Source organism: Sinocyclocheilus grahami, unplaced genomic scaffold, assembly GCF_001515645.1.
Source record: "Sinocyclocheilus grahami isolate Dianchi unplaced genomic scaffold, SAMN03320097.WGS_v1.1 scaffold55.1, whole genome shotgun sequence".
Lineage (NCBI taxonomy): Eukaryota > Metazoa > Chordata > Actinopteri > Cypriniformes > Cyprinidae > Sinocyclocheilus > Sinocyclocheilus grahami.
The window spans coordinates 725,141-743,482 of record NW_015505234.1 but is presented as its reverse complement, the minus strand read 5'-3'; the positions used below and the strand labels follow the sequence as shown (position 1 = coordinate 743,482).

The following is an 18,342-nucleotide window of genomic DNA, read 5'->3' as shown; positions in this document are numbered from 1 at the left end:
ATATATATATATATATATTAAATTAAGGAATATTAAATTAAAATCTCAGGGGGTACTTCAAGCAAACATTTTAGGTCAAAGGGGTTCGGCTTATAAAAATGTTTAGTAATGTCTGTTCTATGGAACAAGCAAAAAGAGAGTCTAGTAAGGATACTGAATAATAAACAATAATAAATCAGTCAATTAGAATTTATAGGAGTTAAAAAAAACATGAATTAATTAATAAAAGTGACAAAAAATATATATATTAAAATTTTTGCTACTGAAGCTTTTATGTAAAAACTAATTGGGAAAAATATTGAGAATGTCTGCACTCAATAAAACTGCAAAAATATGTTTCCTAGTAAACATTCCACCCCCATCTCCCCCCAGATGCCACTCAACGGACAAACAGGTAGTGCCGCCCCAAACTCAAACCATTTGTTGAGTCAATGTTGCTATGTCAGGCCGCTCAAACAAACAGTGCAATGCAGAAAGTGCCACAGACCACAGCGCTTACACTTTTCGGGGAAATCAACCTACAAATGGCTTACTTATACATGTCTTTGCACAAATATAAGCAAGCTGGCATAGCAGAAAATATTTTACACACGTCAGCTTTAAACTTGTGTAGGAGAAAGAAGTTTAACATCAAATAATAAGTCACTTTAATGCACTGTTTAATGCATGCAAATGACATTTAAAGGCTAATACTGCACATTAACATCAACATAACATACAAAGCATCTATATTTCATAAGAGCTTGTTCATTTGCAAAAGCAGCCAGCCAAAAACAAATGAATCATTATGTATAGTACAATACAAATGAGCCCAACAACATAGCATGATACAAATACCGCTGGGTTAAATAAAACCAAATAACATCAAGCATATGCTTTATAGCACTTCTATACCTAATCGAAAACATCTGCATTTCCAATCTCCCAGCAACCCTTGTTTTGTACATACATGATCCACATTGCTCATATAAATCTCATACATATAGTACACACATACAGATCTTATATACATAACTAGTGCAAGAACAGACATTATTAGGGTAACACTTTACAATAAGGTCCCATTAGTTAATGCATTACCTAACATTAACAAAAAAATAAATTTTTAATGTTAGTTCATAAAAACACAGCTGTTCATTTTTAGTTCATGTTAACTCAGGTCCACTAAATAATATTAACAAATACATCTATTGATTTTTTAAAATGAATTATTAAATATTAAAATTAACATTTACAATATATTCGTATTTTTCATTGTTAGTTTATGTTAACGAATGTAGTTAAATAATGTTAACAAACAGAACTTTATTGTAAATTCCAGTCCTGGCGACCCACCGCTCTGCACGGAATATTTAAATGTGCAAAGTGTTACCCTTATTAGTTTTTATATATATCATAAACAAGATTTTATATATGTGAATTATCCCTTTGGGTTTTGAAATGTTAGGTTTGGCTAATACTTCATCTGTAACTTTACCTCTTTAAAAAGCTATTTTAAAGCTTTATCTGTATGAGACGTGAATGCTTTTAGTTGTGTTGTGTGAGACACAAGCACAATATATTTGACCATTTAATGAGATTGATCTCAAATCTGTAAGTCCATTATTATCTATTTGAAGCTTGCCAGCTTTGACTTTAGATTACAAACATTATTAAAGATTCTGCATGCATATTTTCATGCAGCATGTAGAATGTGTACAACAGATGCATTTAATCAAAATGGTAGTGGACTAAAACCTACTTTGCTCACACAGGGTATAATAACTCCCCCTTACTTCTGAATATTCATTCACAGATTTGCACTACACCACTGCCTGCAGTGTCTTCACACACAGAAGAAACGTACTAGAGAAGTGTGAAATAATATACCTCTGTAAATAAATACAATTAAAATTCACAACTCGCACATTTTAATGCCCTTTGAATGGAACATATTCACTCCCTTCACACTGGAATCATGGTGGAATATCCTGTGAAGTCCACTTTGCAGGGCACTTACGGTTGAATAGAACAAACGTCTGAAGTGATAAGACATACATACAAAATGTGCAGAGCAGTGGTATGCGAGAACTAGAATTGAGAACCACTATGCTATACTATTACCAAATAATGGATTGAATCTTTTTAATCAACTTGTTTTCTTTTAATTAGCACATGTTTTGTATTTCTTTTTGGAACTCATTGATCATAGGCCTCACTGATCTGAACACTTCAGTTTTTTAATGAATACCGCCAAAATGATCCACAAACTTTTTTTCTACCCCCACTCAAAAATGGAGGTGCAATAAGCTCAGATCGATGAGGCCTACAACCAATCAGTTCCTAAACCTGTGTTGATTTAACGAAAAACAAGTTGATATAAAGAGAGATTTACAAGCAATTTTTAAAAGGCCAGTCATTTTTGACCAGGAACACCAAATTAGGTAAACGATTTTGAGCACAGCACACAGAGTTAAAGTGGTCGCACTGTTCTTACCTCCCCGGAGAAGCTGTATTTCCCTTTGAGGATCTGTCGGTACAGGCGCATGCGATTGTCATCCTCAAAAGGCATGGTGCCACTGAGCAGAATGTAGGAGATGACTCCCAGCGCCCACATGTCTACTGCATTAGTGTACGGCTTTCGAACAAGTATCTCAGGAGCGATGTACTCCGGTGTTCCACAGGTAGTCTTCATCAGGCATTCGTCGCCTTTCTTCCGTGTGCTGGCCAAGCCAAAATCTGTGATCATAATCTTGGAATCAGCACCAGGATGGTAGTAAAGCAAGTTTTCAGGCTTTAGGTCCCTGTGTGTGATGCCCAACGTATGGAGGTACTTCACCCCATCGAGAACCATCTGCAGCACTCGCGTGGCGTCCCTTTCTGTGAAAGACCCACGGGCGATGATGCGATCGAACAGTTCTCCGCCGGTGGCCAACTCCATCACCATGTAGACCCGCTCAGCCGTCTCAAACACCTCCATCAGTTGAATTATGTTGGTGTAGCGCACCCGTCGCAGGACACAAAGTTCAGATTCACATACTTCTCTGCCTTCACGGTAGCGAGTCTCGATCATCTTGATGGCGTATGGCTGCCGTGTGCTTCTGTGTTCTACTCGTACTACCCGACTGAAACTGCCCCGGCCTATCAAAGCTTTGATATCATACTTAGCAGTCACTCGAGGGTCAAATTTGGCCCTGTATTTGGCTACTTTTTTCCGGTGTGGGTCAGCAGGCTCCGTCTGGCTGTTAGCTGGAGGAGAGGACTGGCTCACCTTCGCAGCAGACTGGCTTTGACCCTGAGGGGATGGCGAGCCTGTTTTCACCCCGCCACTGTCACTTTTAATGAAGTTTTTATAGACATCAGTCTGATGTGGCTCTACTTTTTTGACTAAGTCAAGTTGGACATCAGCGGGTGGCTCTGGGAGGACTTTGCTCTTCCTGCACCCCATCACATCAAAATCCTTCCTTCCTGGTGCCAGCAGCACATCCTCATCTCCCAGGCAACATCCAATCGGTGCACGGTGCAGTGCCACACCGGCAAAAGCCACAAAGGGACACGTCCAGTCCCACAGTCGGTTACCTCTCCAAACCACAACCCAGAATGGCCTGAAATCCAGTCGATGTGAAATTTACAAGAGAGTAAATCTGAAAAATAAGTATTAATTTAGAAATCTACTTAGAATAGACTACAATGCAACATAACGCATATATATTAAAAGGATAGTTCACCAAAACTGAAAATTCTGTCATCATTGACATTTACTAACCCTCAAATTGTTCTAGTATCTTTCTTTTACTGAACACAAAAGAAGATGTTTTGAAGAATGTGGGTAACCAAACAGTTTCTGGTCCCCATTTTACTGAAACAGTATATACATATATTTTTCCATAGTATGGAAGTCAATGGGGACCAGTAACTCTCTGGTTACCCACATTCCTCAAGATATCTTTGTGTTTAGCAGAAGAAAGAAAATCATACAGGTTTGTAACAATTGAGGGTGAGTAAATAATGACAGAATGTATATTTTAGGTGAACTATCCCTTTAAATATATAATAATTTTTTTTGTTTTTGTGTTTTTGCATGAAGTGTGAGCTGTTCCATTTTAGCTCGTGTTTAATATCAAGTGTGAACAGTAACAGTTCATGCTGATATTGGAGAATAAAAAGTTTCTGTTGATAACAATATCATTTTTGTAAATTATATACTGTAAATGAAATAATAAAACACACATTAGTGCTGGTAATAAATAGGAATAGTGTATTAAAAAAATAAATGTAACTATAACTGAATAATTGTTATTAAATAGGTTGCTTGAATAGAAAGTGGATATCACATGTGTACACTCCTGGCAATAGATAAATAGAAAGATAAGACAATATTATAACAATGATTATTTCTGTATATAATTTAAAAAATAGTGCTGTTAATAAGTGCAAAGGAACAGCGAATAAACATAAATTAAATATAATTTAATAACTTCTATCATTTATCGTATGGATAGATCGATAGATAGATAGATAGATAGATAGATAGATAGATAGATAGATAGATAGATAGATAGATAGATAGATAGATAGATAGATAGATGTCCTACTGAAATGTGGACACAATGTACAGATATAAAGGATATTTGTTGGCATAAGCGGCATAACATTTTTCGGTAACCGTATATGTAATCGTTATATTAGTTTAACCGCGTTAGATATCGCTAAAAGTCTGAAACGGTGATACTGGAGCTGTTAAGATATGTGATTTACGGCGTTGTGTAAATCTGAGAAAAGAGAGGCTGATAATAAAATGAATAATGACTTCACAAATATTAGTAGTAGGCTATCATAACATATCAATTGAGCACTTTATATTGTTAAACAGTTCAACTATAGACCGATCCTACAACTGAACGTTTTACCACAAAAACATTCCACTGGCCCCCCACAAAGACTCAAACCGAGGCACTTGTTCACTTATTCATCGCTCGAAACAAACTTCAAACACTCTTCTTCAACTCCGTTATCCGCTGCAGGCCTTAACGTAGCGAGTCATGTTACAAAGTCGTTAATAAATCGTTAAAGTGCTTGAAAGTGAACAATATAGCGGACATACCCCCCACCCCCCATACGACAAAAAAACTGTCCAGCACAAATCAATTATTTTCTCGAGGCCTGGATCAAAAGACCCGAACCTAATCGCCAAGGTTTCCGTCATTTTGTAGATTTAACGACAACGGTATCCATTTAAAACCAAAACCGTTCACTTTTAAAGTCCAAACAGAGTTTAAATGACCTTAAGTGGGATTTTCTTACAGGCGATGGTGGGAGTAAGAAGGCGAGATTCCCAGCGCCAGCCTCTTCTCTCCAGTTTCTGCTCTTCGCTCCATTTTACCGTGTTTCTAAAACTTTAATCCGGCTAGAAAGATAGCATCTCCTTAGTATTTGCTAACATGAACATGTTGAGTCCAAAAATAATGGTTGTTAACGTGTTTGTATCACTTCAGGGACGAGGCGATATGAGAAGAAAAGTATGAAACTGAGACCGCCTGCTTGGAAACGGTGTTTTTGGAGTGGGACCACCTTTTTTCCTGAGTAGACCTTTCTTTCTTTCTCCCCCTCCCCTTCTCCGCTTTCTTTGACCCCTGCAACAAATATTGCGAAGTCAGAATCATAAATATGGCCGAGAAACAAACTGGATCATATCAAGCTGTACGTCTTTACAATAAACGCCAATGTTGTACAAATAACAATTGATTTGTAAAAATTGTAAGATATGAAAAGGGCTTGCTGTTCTTATTGGTAATAAGCTTTTCACACTTACAATGCTATAAAATGAAGGCATAACTGACGTTTTTGTGATAAATACAGGTTAGAATAAAAGCATTTCTGGACAGAAAAAAAGGTATACTTTACAAAGGTATCTAAAAGTTGTGAAATATGATTGTGATTATACTTCTTTTTTTTCAAAAAGAATGCAGAATTTACTTTATAGACACTTTTTATTTATTATTTATTTACTATTTATTTAAAATTATTATTAATTCATATTATAGTATTTATGCATCTGAGTTTGGATAGTTATTTTTTTTAGCCTATAAATAGTTAAAAACCAGCATGTTTTACAAAGTGTAATTATTCCTACAATATGTTGTAAATATGTCATGTTTAAATTAAGTATAATTTTGCGTCATTTATTAGTTAAGGTGTCATTTTAAACAAATCATTGGCGAATTTTTGAATTTTACACAAAACACAGAAGTATTTAACCTTTTCCTTTCCACGCTATTTTTCGGTTTCAGTACCGTTCTGATCGAGGGACTTTTATATTGTACAAATATGTTTCGCTGACAATTTGGCATGTAATGTAGCTTGCTTCATAATATATTTGAAGGCTTCAAATATGAAGCAAGCTACGATTCTTTCGCACGTTCGCAGTGTTAAAAGGGGAGAACTTGTATGGAAAGCCGTTGTAACATTTAATCTATAAGCCGTCATGGTACTAGTACCTATTTTTTAGATACTAGTATCTTTTCCATTAAGTACTAGTACTTATTCATTAGGTACTAGTGCTTATTCTTTAGCTACTAGTGCTTATTCTTTAGCTACTAGTGCTTATTCTTTAGGTACTACTGTTTATTCTTTAGCTACTAGTGCTTATTCTTTAGGTACTACTGTTTATTCTTTAGGTATCTTTTGTAAAGTTACTAGTACTTATTTATTAGATACTAGTACTTATTCATTAGATACTAGTACTTATTTATTAGGTACTAGTACTTATTCATTAGATACTAGTGCTTATTTATTAGATACTAGTGCTTATTTATTAGATACTAGTGCTTAATTATTAGGTACTAGTACTTATTCATTAGGTACTACTGCTTATTTATTAGGTACTAGTACTTATTTATTAGATACTAGTACTTATTTATTAGATACTAGTATTTATTCAATAGATACTTGTACTTATTTCAATAGTGACTAGTAACTATTATATTGTTACTATTAAAAAATAATAATAATTTTTGCCATTGACTTCTATGGGGATCCGTCATTGAGATATCAACTATTCAGTTTTGACTAGTATGTGTTCCACTAGTGACTAGTACTTCATTTTTATGCACTAGTAGTTATTCATTAGGTGCTAGTACATATTTTTTAGATACTAGTACTAATTCATTAGATACTAGTACCTAAATAGACACTAGTACTTATTCATCAGGTACTAGTACTTGTCCATTAGATACTAGTACTTATTTTTTAGATACTAGTACTTATTTATTAGATACTAGTACTTATTCATTATGTATTAGTGCTTATTTATTAGAAACTAGTACTCATTCATTAGATACTAGTACCTATTAAATAGATACTAGTACTTATTCAATAGATACTAGTATACATTTATTAGATACTAGTACTTATTCGAAATGTTAATAGTATAATTTTTTATTTTACTAGTACATTTTTTAATTGAACTCTACTGTAGCCATTTGGACTAGTCATAACATAAGACAAGTAAAAAAGCAGATCTGACTAGTAAGATAAGAATGGTTACTAGTAGTAATTACAAAAGATACTAGTGTCTAATAAATAAGTTCTAGTACCTAATGAATGCTTACTAGTAATATTTAAATAGATACTAGTCACTATTGCAATAATTACTAGTCAGAAATTAAAAGATGATATCAAAAACAAAATAACTACTTATCCTTGTTCATTTGGAGATATCTTCAACCTCATAAAGAACTAGTGAGAATGTATTTGGAGATATCTTCATTTAAACAGATCATTACATAAACATGAGTACCTCTCCACCGTCCAATCAGAGTCCACATGGTAATACAATACATTAATATGCAGAAATAATTTGATTGTTAAGTAAGGCTAACTGGCTTTGAATGTTAGCCTATCTTGCTAATTGGTTTTCCATGAAAACACAAGGAAAGATTACAAACCTGTTTTCCAACAAAAGTATAATGATATGTTTTAGTCCAAATTCACTTCACAACATCGAGTCTTTGAAATAACTTATTATTGTAATCTGACATGGTTTCATTAAAAAGAATGAGGCAGAAATCATGCCAATTTATATCATTCTATACAGTGATAAAGGCTATATCGATTAGCATAGCATTTTAAACTTTATTCTTATAAAAATACCCGAGATGGCTTGAAGAGCACAGATAAAACCATATGTTGTCGCAGTCATTGTTTATTTTCTTCCATGTTTCATCAGTAAAACGTCTATCTGCATGTTATTCAGCTACTAGGCTACATCTACAGCGAAAGCTGGATTTCTTGGAACATCATCAGTGAGTCTCACTTGTGGAGTTTCTGCGCGAGGGCGCCCTCCGGCGACGAGTATGAATGAAAAAGAAATTACATTAATTGAGTAGTCATTATTGCTCACAAAACCCCAATTTGAGTAAAAACTGCAAAAATAATTACGAACTTTGAGGTAAACATGTGCAAATCCTTACGTTTTTCTCCAGGGTAAAGAAGTGTCTTTTTTTTTTTCTTGCAGATATATTTATTATTATGTTTATTCTTAAATACTTCGTTTTGTATATTATAGTGAAATAGTGTTATTACAAAAGTATTAGTTTTATTGATATATTAAAAACAAAAATTTTGGCCAAATTGTGCGGCCCTACAAGTACAGCAAACCTGGTGTTTCTTTTTTAATTAATTAATAATTATTGGCCTTTTTTCCAAATAAAGAAAATGTTTGTCTGAAAACCATAAGGTTTGGATCACTTGATGACCAACAAACACATTAGGCTACTATGTTTACGAAATTACAATGCTTACAAAACTGACAAAAAAATGTTTTCTATGTGCTTGTGTACAAATAATTGTTTCTTTTCTATGTGGTTTCCTCAAAAAAGTGCATCAATCTTGTTTCTTGTTTCTGTTATCTGTCTAATCTCTCTCCTATATGTACCGGCGCATTAATATTCAACATACGATTACCATACTGGGCAGAAAAGCTAATTTAAAAAGTACTAGTATCTATTAAGTTCAGGATATCTCTGGTCTAAAAAGTTACTAGTAACTAAAAAATAAGTACTAGTTCTATTTTTTCTTAACAAGAAGAGTATAATTAAATACTAGTCACTATTGGAATAAGTACTAGTATCTAATGATTAAGTACTAGTATCTAATGAATAAGTACTAGTAACTAAAGAATAAGCACTAGTACCTAATGAATAAGTACTAGTACTTAATGGAAAAGATACTAGTATCTAAAAAATAGATACTAGTACCATGAAAACAGATACTAGTACGGCTTATAGATTAAATGTTACAACGGCTTGCCATAGAAATTACGCATGACTACCCACACTCTTCTATACAAGCTTTTGTGTTTAATTTGGTTAATGAATTTAAATCAGCCTCCCAATAGATGAAATGTATTGATTAATACTTGTCATTGTTTTATTTTATCTTGTAGATAATGTACTAATGTAATGTGAGGTACAAAATAGGGCCTGAAAAAATAGTTCAGAATACTGATTGTCAACAGCAGAAGGCCAAACAGTTTTTTATATCAGCTGTTTTATTTCGTATAAATTTTTTAAATAATATTTTATGGTAGGTAACAGTTCTAGGTCAAACTACTACTTCATAGACATGCTGAGGTTTTACACACACAACACAAATTATCTGATCCATCCACTAGATGTAGCTGTTCTTTAGTTAACGTTAGACTCCAAATGAAATAACATTTTGTTACTGCGTTTTGGTGGTGTTCACAGGTGTGCTGTTGATAGCGGTAGGCCTAAATTAAGAGACGAAAGACTTCATTAAGTAGGCTGCAAAACACCTGAACTTACTGGTCACTCAGTGAGCACTTATACTCCCATAGAAATAAACATTTGGTGTAATAGTGATGTTTCAAAAAATATCATGAGTATTTATATGAAACTTACCACTGAGACTAACCATCATATTTGTGAAATGACCCAAAGCTGAACTCTTGTTTTTTGACTTTGTAATATTACTGCTCCAAAAAAGCAATCACTTCACAATTGCTCCATAGGGTCAGATGATGATATAATGTGTTATAACTTCTAATGCTCAACAGGAAATGCCAGTGGATTTGTGTCCCTGCAGTGGTAGAAGGCGGGATGAGAGCCATCCATTACATCCAAAAGGGCACCAACTATCCAAATAAAAGAATCAGACAGGCATAGTGAGAAAGTGTTGACATACAGTGTGATGGTAGCTGGGACAAAAGAGGAGTGGATCAAGAATGAGAGAGAAAAATGCTAAATGTCTTACAGATCTGTGACTGGAAAGCTTATGATAACATTGCTTGGAACTACGCCCTTTTTAAGCAATATCAAACAATCAAGAGTGCTATACTTCTTAAAGCAAGGCTGTGATTTGTCAGCTCCATGCAGCAGGTAAAAGGAAAACAACTTCATGATCTACGAAAAATGAATATCGAGTGACTTACATTTTAGAAACATGAAAATATTTCCAAACATAAAAGCAAAATTAACCATTGCACGCATTTCCAAGCAACTCACTGCAGTTTTGTTGAACGAATCGGTTGATTGAATGATTCAATCATTAATTTCTAAAGACGAGGGCTGCATCTGAATTCGCATTTGTCCCAGCTAGGCTAAAACAGTATGTGAATAGAGCAATATGTCCGAATTCACATTATTCATAAAAAAGGAGGCAAGAAGTACCAGGATGTCCTACTAAATTAACGACTAAGTGATTAATTTGTCACCTATTGGTGTAACAATGTAACCTGCTGAAAGAGTCACTAAAAAGCTCCACCACTGGCTGCTTTTGGACCGTTATCTCTAGGCAAATAAGATTTGGGGACTGTTTTATAACATGCTGTATTTGACAGATAACATTATAAGCGACAATATAATGGTGGGTTACTTACTATAAAACATCAAACCTGTATTTCACCTGATAGCTCATGCAATGTGGCAATAAATGATGGATAAAGGCTGTGTTGCGCTGCTTCCAAGTAAACAGTGACTGATTTCTTCAATGTTAAATTGACTTTGTCACATTATAATCTATGTTTGTTTGTTATTTTCATAACAATATGCAAAGCAAATCAACAATATCAGCATGATCGATTGCTTGGCCTTCAAGCCTGTCTCTCTCCATCCCTCTCTCACTCTTAATTCATTCTCATTCTCTAGTTCCTTCTCTCAGTTTCTCTCTCTCGCCTCGTCTCACACCCCACTCACTATCTGCCCAAAAAGGTCAATATCATCCGTTAAATCCAAATATGCTGACTGCTGTGCATTATTTATCAGTATGAAGATAGAAACAGCTCTATTAAAAGCAGCACTGACTCTTCCTCTTTCTCAATTATTCTCATGATAATCAGTCTTACCCTGTGGGGCTGTCAGGACCAGAGCGTCAGAACAGGCAATATGGGCACTAAATTTGGCAGTTATCTGAGTGCAAAGTCCAGTTTGAGTTTGTCCAAGAGCACTGATCATCCCTGGGATATTTGATAGTGGACATCCTTGATTCTTTAATTCCCTTTGCTCATTACGCATGGAGATTAAATTGAACAAGTCCAAATATTTGTAGGATTGTGATTAAACATCTTGACCAGACCCATGATTCAGCTTTCTGTTACAACCTGTTTTAAATCTTAAACTTTAGCACAGAGGAACCGTGCAGCGATTTTGCTTCATTATCTGTTGTTAGAAGGATATAAAATTCTAAACTCATTTTCTTGCAGACGTGCTATTTTAGGTTCACACTCATATTTCTCAGCATCTAAGATGGCCCTGGTGGCTCCCTAGATAAGAGAGTCAAACAGAGAGATGGTGGAGCTTTTAGAAGAAAAGATTCTTTGGGAAGGAAACCTCATGCCCTGGTTTTGCTTTCAGGAACTAATGGGATACAGTGCAGTGCAAGATTCAAAAACTACAAAGTAAAATCTAATTTCAGAATTTGGTGCTGAAACCCATGTCACATTCAATGACCTTTAGAATTTAGAAAACATTCTGTATAGTCAGAATTATGCAACTGTGGGCAGTTGACAAGCATGAAGAGTGAAACTGTGGTTTATTCCTACAACATTGTGTTTCATTGAAAATATTATGTCAAGACCTTGACTAATACATGTGAACATGACAGGATTCTTGCAGTCTTCATGGTGTATAAATTCAGACATAAAAAATGGAATGAATCTGACGACTTTAATAACTATATAATGTATATAGGAGTTTTATTTATTAATTGCAATGTCTGTCTTCATTATCCAGTCTCAAAATTCCAGAGATCTGAGTCAGTTTTTATTACAAGTGCAGAGAATCTTATCCGAGACATTCTTCTCATACCAACCACATACTATTTCTGGGCTTATTAAAGGTGAATGGATGCCTCAAAGGACAGGCTATTAAGCATGAGCAATCTGTCCTCCGCATTGACTATAACCATTCAAAAGCTAACATCCAACATTCTGGGTCTATTTTTTAGAATATAATTATTTTCAGCTGAGCCTCTCATTTCTGTGGGTTAATGTAGTGGAGAGCGGGGCTAGTTGTCACAAGGGGAAATGACAATGGCTTTATCTTAGTAGCTAGGTTTTGAGTCAGAAGTCCAGGCACATAAATATGTTTTCTCTATTAGGATATTTTTGTTGCTGTTGTTGAATTCTGCCTTCTAAACTAAAACATTTAATGTAAAGAACATACCTATATCTATATTTGTTGTCAAATTTTAATTGGATCAAATGAAATCAAAAGAATAAATATTTATATAATTCATTAATTTCAAGTTTGATAAAACAATGGTTTAATATGTTACTTTTTACATGTTGTTTCATGAGTTGTTTTGTGTTTTATAATTGCTGATATGTTGTTGTTTCTTCTTTTGTTTTGTCAACACTTTTAATTTTGTTTCTATAAAGAAATTAATATAAACCCACCCTGACAAATATTCACTACAAATAATGCCCTAGCCTAGTCATATGAAAGACAAATCACATAGTCTGAACATAAGGCATTTTCATTCATTACTATTTCCTCTTTTTGTGTCTATTTCAACATCAAATGTTTTATTTTTCTGTAAAACAAATATTGGATTGTTTTGACTCAGTGATAGCTTTGTGGAAGCTAAAAATGGTGTCTAATGACAATATAGGAAACAATATAACAATAAAAAGTAGGTTGTAAAAACCAGTGGGATCAAATGTGTGTACAAAACAGGTAATTATATATCAATGTCAATGATAACTACCATGTGTAAAATGTGTAGGAATCACACTTCAATGTGTGGCGACTGTCTCAATGTTCTCCCCCTAACCAATATCCGTTTAACCCACCCCTCCTGTAGTGCCAATAGATTATTCATTACTCTTTTCCTGAGTGCAAAGCAATTGCAAGCCCACCACTGCCTCCTGTGATTTCCACAGGGACTCTTTCATGGACCATTCTTATCTCAGCAGGGAATTAAAATATGGCAGCAGCGAAAAATGAATCACAGCTTTGTAAGAGCACAAACACACATAAACACATGCGCGCACGCACACACGCACACACGCACACACACACACACAAACAATGGGTAACCCCTGGCCTCCTGAAATAAGAGCTCTGTTGTATAATCTGTTGAAGTGTTGGATTTTATGAGACCCATAAAACAAAAAATATACAATTGATATGATACTGATACTGATATGCACTATGCATATATGTATTGGATTTGTAATAGTGGTGATTTCTTTTTGATATGTGAGATATCCAGGAAAGATGATAAGCAAAACATTTAGCACTTTCTAGAAAAATTGCTATACATATAATTTGAAAGAAAACCACCAGTTTATTACCTAAAACAAATTAAAAAGCAATATATCAGCAGTATGCATGTACACATGGGCTCTTTTGTTACACAGGGACACATATGCAATACAATACATAGATACAATACAAAATAATTTTGTGACTCTTCTGTGATAATATTAAAAATGTTCAATTATTAAAACAAACCTGTACCTTTAATAAGGTGGAAGGAAATACAAATTAAAAGAAGCAGACTTTCATCTGACCAGGAGAATGTGCCTGGAGATACAGAGCCATACGTGTAAGCAAGTATTGATTGTAGGATATAGTAGCACCCTGCAAGTCGATCACTGTAAAGAGAAACCAGTCTTTACTAGCAGCTCATGAAATAATCCTTTATTAAGGATGATGCACAGATGGTGAAAAGATACATGACTGTAGGTCTGATGATGTACCAAAAATAGAAAGAAAGAAAGAAAGATGCAACAGTTTGCATTGTAATTACCAATTTAGATACTTTAAAAATACTTTTAAAATAAGTTACCAGTATAATTATACAGTAAGTAATTCTAAGATTGGCAAAATATAGAAAGAAAGAAAGAAAGAAAGAAAGAAAGAAAGAATGAAAGAAAGATGGAACAGTTTGCTTTGCAGATACCAGTTTAGATACTTTTAAATTAAGTTCATTTAATTTAATTCAATTTAATTACTTAGAAGTAATTATATATTGTAAAGGCAAAAATAAATTTTTTATTTTACATTTTAAGAATAATTTCTACAGTGTAATAAATCCTGACTATTTGCATCTGATACATGCTATATTTGCAGCAAATGTACATTTAGCTGTTCTGTGGAAACTGAACACAAACTGTGTTTAAATGTGTTTTTGATTAATTTTTAATGTGCACGTTTTCACATATTATTATTTTCTGCCGATTTTTTTTTTTTACAAGTTTCAATCTTATATCTATCCATTCACCCTCTTTCCATATAAATTCCCTTTTTATCTCTTTAAACTATTTCCTTTTCCATCAGTCCCCTCACCCATGTTGTCTCACATTTCATTGTCTCTACCTCAAGACATCAGATTGACCCTTGATTCATTTCTGATGAATCTATCGTAGACAGAGGGAAAAAGAGAGAGAAAGAGGGACAAACAAAAATGAAGGAATGTGAGAGAGAGAGAGAGAGAGAGAAAGAGGAGCTTATATACATTTTATCTCTCTAGCAATCTGTGTGAAGATAAAGAAAATTCCAGAAAGTAAACTAGTTTCGGCCCCTTGGGCAAAGTTTTAATAAGGGAGCATGTGCTAGTATTGCTTGGAGCTGGAATGGGCAATATCAGGATTTCCTGAGTGATAAATTACCTTTTGTCTTCCTGAATTTAATGAGTGAACATGCAGAAGGATTTTAACAGCTATTATCTATCATGGTACATTTGTTGCTGGCTGAGGGAAAGCTGCTGATATAACAATAAATTGAGAGAGACACTGAAAGAATTCCTGATTTTACACGTAGGCATGATTTTATCACTGTAGACATAGATGTGCTGTGCTGCTTTTGTATTCACAAAACAATTTTTTGGCCACACAATTTAAAAGAACCGTCCACCATACAGTATACTGCATGTGACAACAGAGTCTATGCTACATTTTTGACACAATATCCCCAGTTACTTTGTCTATTTTTTCTCCACCAAACGAAAATAGTTCCAAACATAATAAGAGATGCAGGACAACCATTGTTCTCCTCCGTACCTGGGCAACACACAGCAGTTCCTGAGTGAATTAGTGTTATTGAATGAAACTGTTACGTATATGATTCAATGAATTGTTTCTGAATTAAGTGTTTTTTTTAGCGAATCAGATAAATGAATGATACAGTGAATCACTCTAAAAGAAAGCCACCCATTTCTTTCCTGAATAAACCAGAGTTTTTGAACAAATTGGTTGAGTGCACGATTCAATTACTCACTTATATGTTTCAGTCCTTAATGAATTAAGTGTTTTGAGTAAATCGGTTAAATGGATGATCCACTGAATCACTCAAAAAAAAAAAAAAAAAAAAAAAATATATATATATATATATAAAGCCACGTTTCATTCTTAAATAAACTAGAATTTTTGAACAAATTGTTTGAATGCATGATTCAATTACTCACTTGTTTCATTCCTAAATGAATCACTCCATTAAACCCAGTAACGACACTTGTGGTTTTTGCACTTGACCACTTGTCTACTTACATGATATATTTCCTGTATTCGTCCCAAGTGTTCAAGTGGTCATGAAGACCACATGTGTGTAGTACTTTCAATACTTGATTGGACACACTTATAACATAGTGTTATAAAAATACAAGCAAAGTTTTTTACAGAGCTTTATTTACACGGTTTGATTTTCAATATATTGCACTTTAAAATAAACTTCTAAATGTCTGTTCATTACTCCCTCTGCAACAGACAACACAATTTAATTGTGGTGCATCTAATTAAGTGATAAAAGACATTTGCAAAAATGTATTTAACTCACACTAGAAAGTTTGCCTTGAAATAGTACATGGGGTACATGTGCTCCTGAATATGATGAATGATGGGAAATGCTTAGCATCAAATAGTCAAACCACTCTGAAGTGTTATTAGAGCTTTGTTTTTAATTTACTAACCCTCAAGCCATCCAAGAGGTACTTGACTTTCTTTTTTCAGTAGCTTTTTTGACACTCAAAGTGACGGCACCCCTTGGCTTGCATTTCTGAATCACCAAGGACCATGGGTTCAGCTGAAAATCATTTTTAGTGTTCTAATGATGAAAGAAAGTCAACTACCACGGATGGTCTGAGGGTGAGTAAAATAACAGCAAATTCTGCTCTAAACTTTGGCAATTATTAGACTTGAGACAGGGCGTGCATGCTCTCAAGTGGTATTAGGCCCGGTCACTTCTGAATAAACCATTGTTTTTGAATGAATCGGTTGAGTGAATGATTCAAATGGCTTATTCATAAAGACAGCAACTTGAAATGATGCAATCTTCAGAAAGAGGTACTAGAAAATCTCATTCTGGATGTGAAAACTGTTGTATAAACTGACAATATCAGATATTAAAGAAAAATAAAAAAGAAACGTAAAAATAAGGATGGAGTAGTTGGAGTCAGAGCATGATCTAAGTGAACTTTACACCTCTATTCCCTGCACTCTTCTTCAGAGGATTCATAAAATATCACCTGGCCCTCCCTAAAGTGGTAATGTGTCAGATCAGAACAGTTGCCAAGAGCGGTGGAGAGAGGAAGGAGAGGGGGTGAAGTGAAGGGCGGGATGTGATCAAACAACTCATCATCCCCCGATCAATCAGGAAGGGTCTGATTAATGCAAGCAGTGTTATAGTTTGGCATGAGTCTTATGTGTATGTGTGTGTGTGTTAGTTTGTGTCTGTGAACTTTGTGTGACTGTGCAACATCTGCACAGAGGGCAAGTGGCCAGCAGATTAGATCTCTCACCTAAATCAAGTGCAAACTGTCTGCTGCACCATGAGTTGATTAATGATCAGGACATCAACACTGAGATGTGAATACTGTGGTTTCCAGTGACAACATCTTCCCGAATGACAGATATAGTTGAATGCAATAAAATGTATCATATTATTTTTTAGGTTCATTAGTTAGTTTTGGCTTTTTTTTTTCTGTGGAAAATCAAGCTTAAAGGGATAGTTCACCCAAAAATAAAAACTCTGTCATCATTTACTCACCCTCACATCTTTGGTTCCATTGTATGGACAAAAAATACATAGAAGTCAATAGGAAGCAAAATTGTTTGGTTGCCAACATATCTACTTTTGTGTTCTTTTGTTTCCATAGAAGAAAGAACTGCATACAGATTTGGAACGTCAGGAGGGTCAGTAAACAATTTTCATTTTTGGATTGACTATCCTTTTAAGATAGATTTTCCAGCAGGGGACCTTTAAAACATCATGTCAATTTCATTAGAGAGATTTTTGAGCTTTTCTTATGAATCACAGTGTCACAGAATTTTCCTGTATGTTAAGTATGCTGCCACAGACAGAGTATTAAAGGGGTCATATGATGTTGCTAAAAAGAACATTATTTTGTGTATTTGGTGTAATGAAATGTGTTTATGCGGTTTAAGGTAAAAAAAACACATTATTTTCCACATACTGTACATTATTGTTTCTCCTCTATGCCCCGCCTTTCTGAAACGCTTTGATTTTTACAACGCTCATCGGTCTGAAAAGCAAGGTGTGCTCTGATTGGCCAGATATCCAGTGCAAATACCTCAAGCGTGAGACGGAAATGTTACGCCCCCACCATACTGTGATGATGCTGTCAGGCCGGAGCAATGATTCAAAAACATTAAAACCCATTATAAACGAGGCATTTATTGCATCCAGTGGGGACATAATTATGGATTATAATGACTTATACTGTCTTTTTACGTGTTGCGTTGCATCGCGCCGCATAAACAAAAAACCATGTCTGCATTTGTGATCGGAGAAATGACAAACAACAAGTGCTACTCTACACTGCCCAAAAACTAGCTTTAAATATAAAAAATATAAAATATAAAAACTCTTTAAATATAAAAAA

General features: G+C 34.5%; 1 protein-coding gene across 2 annotated transcripts in view; it reads right to left on the bottom strand.

Moving 5' to 3' along the window:
- LOC107583733 (serine/threonine-protein kinase H1 homolog) overlaps positions 1–5,524 on the bottom strand; it is a 10,521-nt gene extending 4,997 nt beyond the window's left edge. Inside the window, exons 1-2 of one of the 2 annotated variants that reach the window (XM_016270029.1) lie at positions 5,264–5,524; positions 2,477–3,623 (exon numbers count right to left, since the gene is read on the bottom strand). In XM_016270029.1, the coding sequence (XP_016125515.1) occupies positions 2,477–3,427 (951 nt within the window). In that variant the 5' untranslated portion in view covers positions 3,428–3,623; positions 5,264–5,524. The remainder of the gene's footprint in view (positions 1–2,476; positions 3,624–5,263) is intronic. The other variant, XM_016270028.1, reaches the window with a different exon arrangement.
- Between the last annotated feature and the right edge of the window lie 12,818 nt (positions 5,525–18,342).